The sequence below is a fragment of the Gymnogyps californianus genome, chromosome 1 (genome assembly GCF_018139145.2).
Source record: "Gymnogyps californianus isolate 813 chromosome 1, ASM1813914v2, whole genome shotgun sequence".
In the NCBI taxonomy this organism is placed as follows: Eukaryota; Metazoa; Chordata; class Aves; order Accipitriformes; family Cathartidae; genus Gymnogyps; species Gymnogyps californianus.
Window position 1 is genome coordinate 132,567,014 of NC_059471.1, and position 11,246 is coordinate 132,578,259.

The 11,246-nt window shown below is 59.0% G+C and overlaps 1 protein-coding gene and 1 non-coding gene across 2 annotated transcripts; both read left to right on the plus strand.

Moving 5' to 3' along the window:
- The first annotated feature begins 1,089 nt into the window (after positions 1–1,089).
- On the plus strand, positions 1,090–10,445 carry ATN1 (atrophin 1). The gene is given in 12 exon segments (XM_050904801.1): positions 1,090–1,170; positions 1,369–1,506; positions 1,891–2,004; positions 3,370–3,622; positions 3,625–4,827; positions 4,830–5,333; positions 5,336–5,375; positions 5,652–5,874; positions 5,982–6,699; positions 7,995–8,138; positions 8,421–8,601; positions 9,194–10,445. Coding segments are annotated over 12 exon segments (3,630 nt in total). The 5' UTR covers positions 1,090–1,092; the 3' UTR covers positions 9,228–10,445.
- A 700-nt stretch (positions 10,446–11,145) lies between these two features.
- On the plus strand, positions 11,146–11,205 carry LOC127029799 (U7 small nuclear RNA). Its single transcript, XR_007768231.1, has one exon. It is a non-coding gene; the product is annotated as a U7 small nuclear RNA (small nuclear RNA).
- The last annotated feature ends 41 nt before the right edge of the window (positions 11,206–11,246 follow it).

Consider the following 11,246-nt stretch of genomic DNA (forward strand, 5'->3'; position numbering starts at 1 on the left):
TCGCTTCAGTCCAGTTCCCAGGCTAACACAGTCATGGTGCTTTCATACTCTAAACTAGGAACTGTGTGGCATAACAGGGTGTTAAATATCTACGGTGCTTTTGGACAGGGGACAAAGCTGTAAATTTATTCAGAGGGATCTCAGAAATCTTCCTGCTGCTGCAAAGCGTAAGGATGTACTCTGCATCTCTGGGCATGACTCTATCTCATACACTGAGAAACAGTCCAGTGTATGGAGAAGAAGGAGACCTAGGCAGGCATTCCAAGCTAAACAGAGTTGATTCTGTTTGCACCATGCAAAAGCAAAGCTAAGTGCATTTTCTCGCACCTATTTGTGTACCTTGGGCATCGAACAACCTAAGGAAGACTTGTCACATTTTCTGCATAACGTGCTGGTGCATGCATGCATGTGCATATGCTCTGGAGAGGGCAGGGCTGTATAATACCCCTTCAGCAAAGGCCACTGGGGGCTCATTACGCAGAGCTAGCTAATGACAGCATATGGCCAGTTAAGGATAGTGTAACTTACTGCACTGACAAGAAGTGCAAAGAGGAACTTAGGAAGTCAGGAAAATTGTCATTAGGAACATTTTAAAGCACTTCCCCATTATTTTTTTCCTTCTCTCTCTGAAGATCAAATAAACAAGGAAACGGAAATACTAAAATTATTTCAGAGGACAGTCAGCATACTGATAACTGCTTCCTCCCTGCTTCCTCCAAAAATTATTGTTGGGTCCTGACTGCCTCGCATTGTGTGGGTACCACTCCTAGAAATTGGAAATCAGAGGTGACAGTGGCCGAACCTTTTCACCTTCTGATGGGGAAGTTTATTGCATTCTTGGTAAAGATCCTTGCATCTGTAAATAATAATTAAGGAAACAGTAATAATTTCGTCATATTTCTATAGCAAACCACAAAAGGATGTCCCGCAGTCCGCTCGCTCTTTCTCCCCTCTCATCTCCTTGTCTTTCTTTCAGGATTCACTGGGATCTTGTTGCATTGCTGGTGTAAGCTCCCCTTCTAGAAGAACTGCTCTTGCCCGTCTCCGTCTCCCCGGGAACAGCCGAAGGGGGGTGCGGAGTGATAAAAATTTATGTTTTCATCAAACCGGGCCAAGGAGAATGGGGGTCCCACACTCAAAAGAATGAAGACACGACAGAACAAGGACTCAGTACGTGAGATGGGAGAGGAGGGTGGGACACCAGAGCCAAGCTGGAGCTGTGGGTTGGAACTGAGGCTCACAGCAAAGCTCATGGACATGAGTTTGGCATAGTGGAGTGCCAGGGGTTCAGGGGCTTTGGGAGGCTGGGGAGAGGACGGGAGTGGAGGGAGATGCAAAGCAGGACTGATCCAGTGATCCCTCTCTTAGATGTCAATGCGGAGTGGACGGAAGAAAGAGACTCCAGGGCCCCGAGAGGAGCTCAGGTCACGGGGTCGAGCTTCCCCCGGGGGTGTCAGCACCTCCAGCAGTGATGGCAAAGCTGAGAAATCCCGACAAGCGACAAAGGTAGTATAAGCTAGTACACAAGTGTGGGGTGCCCGAGGACTGCCCAGACTGGGTAGGATCCATTTGGGGATCCAGGGACGCAGACCAGAAGGGATCCACCGAGGAACCCATGCTGGGTTAGCTCTCTGGAACGGGCGGGATCCCTCTTTCCTCTCATTCTCAGCATCTTGCACTTCCCACCATCTCCCAAGAACTGGTCTTCAGTCTCGCCAGTCCTTTTTAGTGCTAATCTTTGCCATATCCTGGCTCAGTGTTGCTCTGCTAAGGTCTTTAACACATGCACCGTGGTGGCTGTGTTTTGCCTGCTGCAGTGTGTGAAGACCTGGCAGGGTGGGAAATTCCCTGTGACCCTCCCACCTCCTGTTCTCCTTCTCTCCCTTGCAGAAAGGCCGGGTGGAGGAATCCTGCACCCCCAAGGGCAGCAAGCAGGGCCGAACAGAAGAGATCTCAGAGAGTGAAGGGGAGGACACCAACGCTCCCAAAAAAACCAAAACCGAGGTGAGTTCTCCCTGCTGTGATTGCTGGCATGTCCCAGGTCCAGGGCAAAGGAGTCTCCTGGTCCCTACCTGTGCTACTCACGCCCGTCCAGCTTGAGGTTCCTGCTGCTTGGGAGCCCTGGCACCTCGGGTTTCGCACTGCAGCTCTTCCACCCTAAATGGCATCTGCCTGGCTACAAAAATGCCACCAGGAGCGATGACTGAGCAGATGGAGGCTCTCCATCTCTTTTGCCTTGTCTGCAGGGGACTGACGTGCCCTCGGGGCTGGGCACATGCCCTGCCTTTCCTGGCTCAGTGGCAAGAGCCTGGCTCTGTGCGCAGCTGCTGGTCGGGTTAGACTCAGGCTCTTTTGCTCCCCCCAGAGCAGTGTGAAACAGAGCTGCTTGAGTCGTCGTGGGTTCCAGGTGACGGTTGTGCAAAACCTGCTCATGCACACGCTCTGCGTGGTTGTGGCAGGGCTTTTCTGAAATACCAACAGCACTGGGCTGGATTGGTGGTTGGATGGTTGGAGGAAGACTCAGCTCTTGCGCTTCTCAGCTCCCCGTTAGCCTGTTCAGGGAACTGGCCTTAAAGGCCTGCAAACACGGGGATATTTGCTCACATTATGAGGTCATTGTAATTAAACCACGGTGGTTACACCTATGTAATTTCTCCACATGGACACTCCATTCAGCTCAACAGTGATCTTTTTTCAGTTTAGCCTCTCCTGTAAGCCCGGAGGCTCAAGAGTGGCACTTGTTAATTATCCATGCTAGCTGCTTAATCACTGATGCTTCATTGCCTGAGGCAAGAGGTGGTGGAGAGGAGCAGGGGTTGGAAAGTGCAGGGGGGACTCCAGGAGGTAAGGAGTGGGGCAGTGAGAGGGGGCCGGAGAGGAGCAGGTCTTCTTGCCCAGGGAGAGCTCTGCAGGGACAAGAAGAGCGATTCTGGGTCTGGGCGCTGTGCTGGGCTGTGCTGGGAGCACTGTGGTGCTTGCTGCTCCGTGCCACCTGGTGGTATCATACCCTGGCCAGTGGCCCATCACTGATGGTGGTGGTGCTAGGACCTTTCATATCTAGTCACGCTCAACCTCGTCTGTAACAGTTCCCTGCCCTCCTCCCTCGCTGCCTCTGTACACAAGGTGCCCATCGTTACCTCCTCCCTGAGCGTGTGATGCTCATGAAGGACCTGAGAGCACTGAAGTTGCTCCAAGGGGAGGCAAGAGGACTGGTGTTATTTATACCTTGCCAGACAATATCTCCTTCCCTCTGTGGGGTTTTCTAGTGCTGGCAGAGAAAGGTCAGAAAGCAAGTTCTCTGGGAACTTGAAAAGTATTGTGCATGGTCTGGGAGGCCACGTAACGTCTCTCTCCTTCTTCCTACTTCAGGAGTTGCCCTGCCCTCCATCCCCGTCCGATGTTGACAGCCTTGATGGCCACAGCTTCAACGATGAGATGAGCAGTGACCCACGGGACATTGACCAGGATAACAGGAGCACCTCACCCAGCGTCTACAGCCCTGGCAGCGTGGAGAATGACTCCGACTCCTCCTCCGTGCTGTCCCAGGGGCCGTCTCACTCGTACCACCACCCTCCGCTCTTTCCCCAGAGCCCGCCGGTAGCTCCCCCTCCTGACAGCCTGGCCCGCCACCCGAGCCCAGCTTTGGGCTCCCGGGCGAGGTGCACCCCCAGGGACCCCCTGCAGGGAGCTACCACTCCCAGCTGGAGGGCCAGGCCTCCCGCATTTTCCAGGCTCAAGCCCCGCAGACACCCGCCTCCTCCTCCTCTGCTGTTCCTGCCCCTCCCGCTCCCCCTTCCTCCTCGTCCTCCTCCTCCTTGTCCTCCTCCTCCTCTTCCTCCTCCTCCTCTGCCCACACTCCTCTTTACCCTACGGCCAACGTGGTCCAGGTTGGGGCCAAAATTGCCAGTGGAGTGGGGGGGCTCCCAGCACCAGGGGGTCGCGAGCAGACCCTCAGCGCCAAGCACAATCCGCCACCCACCACTCCCATCTCGCTGGCGTCAGTGGTCGGGGGGCTCCCCCCTCAAAAGACACCCCCAGCCAACCCTCCGGCCGCCCCCCCAGCTTCAGCCCCTTCCTTCCCCCACGTCTCTGCCAATCTGCCTCCCCCCCCGGCCCTGCGCCCGCTCAACAATGCGGTGGCTGCCTCCAGCTCCCCGGGGATGGTGGGGCAGGCCCTGGGTGGCCACCTTCCCTCACCCCATGGGATGGGGCAGGACAAGGCACCGGCCCTGGCCCCCTCCCGCTACCCCTATGCCCCACCGCCACTGCCGCCCTCCAGCTCCTCGGCCCAGTACCCCCAGCCCTCCCCAGCCCAGCCCCTGCCCAGTTACACTGCCTCCTACGGCCACTCCTTCCCCCCGCCCAGTGGCCTCTCCGTGTCCAGCCAGCCCCCCAAGTACACCCAGCCCTCCCTGCCCTCCCAGCCCGTCTGGAGCCAGGGGCCGCCCCCCTACAGCCGCCCCCTGGGCAACGCCAGCTCCCACCCCGCAGCCCCCTTCCCTGGCCAGCCCCCCCATCACCAGCAGCCACCCCAGCAGCACCACCACGGCCACGGGAGCGGCGGGGGGGTCTCCCTGGCAGCTGCAGCTCCCCCCCAGCCCCCCGGGGGTTACCCCCACGGCCTGGAGTCAAACAGCCATCACTCTTCCCATGCCACCTATGGGCTGCGCCTCTACCCTCCCCACAGCCAGGCTGCTTACAGCCAGGCCCCCTCGGCCGCTGCTGCTGCCGCCCCCTCTTCCTCTTCCTCTTCCTCCTCTTCCTCCTCTTCGTCCTCCTCCGCCTCTTCCCAGGGAAGCTACCCCGGCATGTGCACTCACCCCCCGGGCAGAGTCCTGCCACCTACACCTTCCCCCCGCCGCCGCCCCCCTCCCCTGCCCATGGGGCTGGCCCTCCGGTCACCTCCGCTGCCACCACCCTCTCCACCGTCATCGCCACCATGGCCTCCCCCTCTGCGGCCCCCTACAAGACAGTCTCGCCCCCGGTACCCCCCTCAGCTGTGGCCCCCTATGGGAAGCGGGCAGCCTCCCCCGTCCCCACCTTCCAGCCCCCGGCCCCCTACAAGCCAGGCTCGCCCCCTGCTTCCTCAGGCGCCCCTTTCCGGGCAGCCACCCCTCCTGGTTACCGGGTGGCCTCCTCCCCCGTGGCGGGGGGCTACAAAGCCCCCTCGCCCGCCCCCTCTGCCCCACCACCCCTGCCGGGAAGCATGGCCGCCCCGGCTCCCCCACCACCCCCGCTCCCCCTCAGCGCCGCGCAGATCAAGCAGGAGCCGTCAGAGGAGTACGAGCCCCCCGAGAGCCCCGTGCCACCTGCTCGCAGCCCCTCGCCGCCCCCAAGGTGGTGGACGTGCCAAGCCACGCCAGCCAGTCAGCCAGGTGAGGGGCGGCTGTGGGGGGGCCCCGGGGGGTGTCCCCAGGCTGGGGAGGGATGCATGGGGCAGGGAAGGGGAGGTCACCCCGAGCATGGGGTACAGCTGCGCCCTTGCCCCTTTTCCGTGATGCTCTTCCCTTTCCCACAGCACCGAGCTCGGCTTTGCCTGCCCCTGCCCCCATCCCTGTCCCCATCCCTGTCCCCATCCCTGTCCCCATCCCTGTCCCCATCCCTGCCCTCCAGCCCCTTCTGTGCTGACCGGCTTTGCCTCTCGCCCCCAGATTCAACAAACACCTGGACCGTGGCTTCAACTCCTGCTCCCGCACAGACCTGTACTTTGTGCCCCTCGACGGCTCCAAGCTGGCCAAGAAAAGGGCAGACTTGGTGGAGAAAGTGCGGCGAGAGGCTGAGCAGAAGGCACGGGAAGAGAAGGAGCGGGAACGGGAACGGGAGCGGGAGAAGGAGCGAGAGCGGGAAAAGGAGCGGGAGCTGGAGAGGAGCGTGGTAGGTCTGGGGGTCCTACTGCAGCAGCACAGCTGGGGGGATGCTCGAGGACCGCCTCGGCCGCTCCCTGCTGGGACCCTGATGCTGGTCTCTCTGCTCTCTTGCAGAAGATGGCCCAAGAGGGCCGGCCGGTTGAGTGCTCGTCCCTCGGGCCAGTTCCCCACCGCCCCTCCTTCGAGCAGGGCAGTGCTGTAGCGACTGTTCCGCCATACCTGGGCCCCGACACCCCGGCTCTGCGCACCCTCAGCGAATATGCACGGCCCCATGTCATGTCCCCCAGCAACCGCAACCACCCTTTCTACGTGCCGCTGGGTGCGGTTGACCCAGGCTTGCTGGGGTACAACGTGCCGGCCATCTACAGCAGTGATCCAGCGACGCGGGAGCGAGAGCTGAGGGAGCGGGAAGCCCGTGAACGAGACCTGAGGGACCGGGACCTGCGTGAACGTCTCAAGCCCGGCTTTGAAGTCAAGCCAGCCGAGCTGGAGCAGCTCCATGCCGTGCCAGCTGCTGCCATGGATCCGTTCCCACGCCATGGCGGGCTGAGCCTGCAGACGGCCCCCGGCCTTCATCCCGCTTTTCCCTTCCACCCAGGGCTGGGCCACTTGGAGCGGGAGAGGCTGGCGCTGGCAGCTGGCCCGACCCTTCGTCCCGACATGTCCTACGCCGAGCGCTTGGCGGCTGAGCGCCAGCACGCCGAGCGGGTGGCTGCTCTCAGCAATGACCCTCTGGCCCGGCTGCAGATGCTCAATGTGACACCTCATCATCATCAGCATTCCCACATCCACTCCCACCTCCATCTCCACCAGCAGGATGCCATACATGCAGGTAAGGACCCCACGGTGGTGGTGCCCTGCACAAAGCCCTGCTCTCCCTCCTACTGTGCCCCCCTTGCGCTCCCTCCCTCTGGCCCTGGGGAAGCCCAAAAGCTGCCGAGACCAGACTTTGAGGCCCCAGATGCCTCTTCAGCCTGAAGAGGTCAACATCGTGGTCATTCAGCCTTGCCCTCGCTCCCATCCCAGCAACGACACTGACATCTGTTGCAAGTATCGGGGTGTCTGAGTTTGCTGCTTAGTGGCGAGCAGAGTTGTTTGTGCCATGTCCTTTAGTTCTGGATCTCTGGGGACGCAATATGAGTGCTGGGGTCCCACTGGCTACCAGGGTGGCGGTGCTGTGGACTGCATCCCTCACACTGTGGTCTGCAGGGGGAGTGGGAGCCCTGCTAACAACAGTTTCGACAGTATCCTTACGACTAATGACATGTCGGTTCTCTAGTTAGCTCCTATGGCTCTTGCTGCAGGTGGTGGGATGGGATGGGAGAGAAGATGGGCTAATTGTAAGGAACTGGAGGCTGCTGTCCTTCAGAATTGAGTGGTGGTCCCTTCCATTTCCACATCCTACAGGAAAGCAAGGTAAAAAGAAGTTTAGGCATGAAAATCTCAGGGAAGTAAAGCCCAAACTGCAATACAATAGGAAAAAGTGCTGTGCTTGCTCAGGTACTGTGAATGGTTAGTGGGATCTGGTGGCAGAGACATGGACAGACACCCACTCTAAGCAGTCACAACTACTCAGGGATGGCATCAGGTACAAATGAATGTCCATTCCCCCACGCTCCGTAGCCGGGCACCTCCAGCCAGCACTCTGGCAGTGAGTCCAAAACACTGGAAAGAGCAGTTTTCATATAAATAGTACCTTGCATTTCAGCCTTAGTACTTGCAAACTTTGAGTGCCTGGCACTGAGCATCTGTGCTGGATGAGATCTGGAAATGGAAGCACCCAATATGAGCATGCACATGAATGACAGCCAGGGTGGCAGATAGGCACGGTACTGGGTACAGACGTGATTGCAGAGCAGGTCCTTGCAGAATTGACTTTAAGGAGCAGTAGTTCTCCCTGAGGAGCGTAGGGACAGAGCTATGCCAGACTGGTTCACGTGAAATTCAGTGCAGGCAAAAAGAGTAACACTCAGAAGGACATGGTACTGCGTTGTCTAGCCTTGAAATCATTCCATCCCTAACACACCCTGACCCTCTCCATGTCTGTTTTGTTGTGCCTTGCGCCTTTCTCCGTGTTGCCGCGTACAAAGCATGGGACAATTATCTTGTGATACCTTTTCTTTCCAGCCTCAGCCTCTGTTCACCCTCTTATCGACCCACTCGCCTCGGGATCACACCTCACCCGGATACCATACCCAGCTGGAACCATCCCCAACCCTCTCCTGCCTCACCCACTACATGAGAATGAAGTGCTGCGCCACCAGCTTTTTGGTAAGGATGCTCACAGGGACTGCTTGTCTCCTCTAAAGAGCATCAGAAGAGCTCCAAGGGGCAGGGTGGTCACGAGGGGGTCACAGGACCAGACTAAGGTCTATTAAACAGAGCTCTGACGTGGCATAGGACAGGCCTACGCTATCAGGGGATGAGCAAGTCCTGCACATGGGCAGGGCTGGGAAAGGAAATGCAGTAGAGTCTTGATGGAGCTGTGGGGCCGGGGTGAGGATGGAGCTGTTACGTTAACTTGTTTTTTCTCTGTTTTGTCTTTGGCTGCAGCTGCACCCTACAGGGACCTGCCGGGCTCTCTCTCAGCGCCCATGTCAGCAGCACATCAGCTCCAGGCCATGCACGCACAGTCAGCTGAGCTGCAGCGCCTGGCTCTGGAACAGCAGCAGTGGCTTCACGCCCATCACCCTCTGCACGGCGTGCCGCTCCCAACGCAGGAGGATTACTACAGGTGCATGGACCCGCTCTCTCTGCGGCGCGGGGCGAGCGGACTGCTCTGTCCTCACAAGTACACCTCCGGGCCCGGCCCTGGCCTGGGGGTGGCAGAGGCGGTGGGGACAGGGAAGCGTTGCCCCTGAAGTGGGTGAGTCGGCCTGAGCCCACACCTGGGAGCAGGGGTGCCTTGCCACTGGGGCACAGCTGTGGGCTGGCCACCAGGAAGGTCATTCTCAGCAAGCGGCTGTTGGGTGGCTCATCTCCTCTGGGGTCTCAGCTCCTCTCCTCTGGGGCAGGGGGGTAAACTTGCATGTTTCACACATGCTAATACAGTTATGACTAACTGATACTCCTGCCAAAATAACCGAACACTCGCAAGGGTTGGATGCTTTTGCCAAGATGAGGCTTTCACAAGTGCAGGGGGAAGCACGTTGGGAAAGAGAGAGGTGCAGTGTTGTCCCTTTTCGATAGCATCTCCTACTTGAAGGATTTGCAAAACTTCCCAAGCCAGCAGTGTCGTGCAGGGTCCAGACTAACAAAAGGCGGTGGGAGGTACTAAATTGCCTTTTTCTCTCTCACAATCACCTTGTTCCTCTCCTTTATCCTAGCCACCTGAAGAAAGAAAGTGACAAACCCCTTTAAATGGACTTCTGCTGTCAACATGACATCATCATGTCTTTCTCTCAAGAGGAGCAATCGATCAACCAAATCCTGGGGGAGGGGAAGCTGCAGAGTGACACATCCTGACCCCACCATGCAGTAGAGTGCAAGAGAAGACGGACGAAAAGTACGGAATGGCATCCTGGGAGCAGAAAGTGGAGGAGAGAAAATGGGGAGGGACTGAAAGACCACTAACGGACATGAAACGATCGGTACGTGATTTCAGCAGAGCTCTGAAGAAAACAGAATCAGCATTGCACAGAGCTCAGAAGGACAGAGACTGACATGAGTTCAGGGTGGCAGCAGCTCCATCCTTTGTTTTGGGGGAACAGTTGCATTAAATAGAAAGTGCAGAGCATTGCAGGACTTCACGTACATGATGCTGCTGCCTTTTCTGCTTCTGCGAGGAGGAGGTGCGGCCCAGAAGTAACTCAAGACCCAACAGAGCCTTTTTCCAAGATGCCTCCTCACGCCCCACCCCCCTTTAGGTGTAAGATACCGCTTCGCCATACAGAAAAGCAACGTGGAACTTTTTCAGATCAGCCAGAGCGGCTTCCCATTCTCCAGCATCCCTTCGGATGCAAACAGAGCATCACGGGACCCCTTCAAAAGCGGCCGCTCCTGCCTGCAGAGGGACGGGTCCCAGCCAACTGGGGTGCAAAGCATCGGCGAGACTGTTTGCAAGATGGTGGCTGCGCTTTCCCCGCGGCTGACGGGAACGGGCGCGGCCAGGACGGTGCAAAAGCACCAGGAGACCGTTTCCGAGACTGCAGTCACCACCGTCACCCCTTTGAGCCCTGCGGGGAGAGCTGATGTGGCCGAGTGATACTGCCTCCTGGGACTGTCTTTAAGATGGCGGCTGCCCCTTTCCCCTCACCCATTCTAATTGATGTACTTTTAACTCATGCACATCCTATTAGACGTGGCAGTTTTATGTAGCAACTTGTGACCCCCTTGCCCCCGCGTGCGTGTCTGATTTCACACTTGTATCTCTCGATTGGTCCCCATATATATATATTTACTTAACCATTAAAAGGAAAAGAAAACCAACCAACAACCCAGCTATGGAAAAACACCCAAACAACGTTCCCCACGCACTCCCAAGCCCCAACACGCATTCTAATAATTTATATATATAAAAATATATATGAAGCTCTTAAAAAAAAAAGAAAAAAAACCAAACAAAAACCAAACAAACCCTTCCGGAAACAGACTCCATTGTGTTCATTTCTTTTTACCGGGCCCAGGAGGGGACCTGGCCGAAGGGGGTGACGGCGAGCGGCTCGCCGTGGGAGCGGGCAGAAACACGCCCTCTCCAGGCAGGGAGGGGTGAAAACCGGGGCTGCGAAGAAAGGCTGGGGAGCCCCTGCCCGCCGCGGGGCCGCTGGGAGCGGGCCCCGCCTCAGGAAAGGCCGCGGAGGCGCCGGTGAGCAGGCCCCGTACGGCCCGCCGGCGGGGGAAGAGGCCTTGCGAGGGCCCCGCCAGGGGCGGGCACTGCCCGGGGGCGGTGCGCGGCGGGAGGAGACCACGCCCCCCGCCGGAGGGGCCGCTCGCGGGGCCCGGCGCCGCGACTCCTGCCGGCTGCTCCCGGCAAGCCCCAGCGCCGGCTCCCCGCGCCCTGGCGGCGGCGGCGGCGCGGCAACGGAGAGCCCGTCCCCCCGCGGGGCGGGGCGTGCGCGCCGCGGCACCAATGGGAAGCGGCTCATCTGCATACGGCCCGAACACCGCGGCAGGGCCCAGCTTGGCGGCGGTCTGCCGCCGCTGCCGGCGCGGGGCGCGGGGGCGCGGGGCTGGGGGCCCAGGCGGGAGGCGGCCCGAGGCGGGAGCGGCCCTGGCGGCCCTCGCCCTCACCTCGGGGCGGGTCGGCGCGGGCGGGGCCCGGCGCGGGCGGGGCTCACGGCAGTGATTTCAGCTCTTTTAGTATTTGTCCAGTAGGTTTCCCGCCGCGCGGGAAGCCTCACCCACGGGTGTAATGGCAGGGAAGGGCGGGGCCGCGCATGC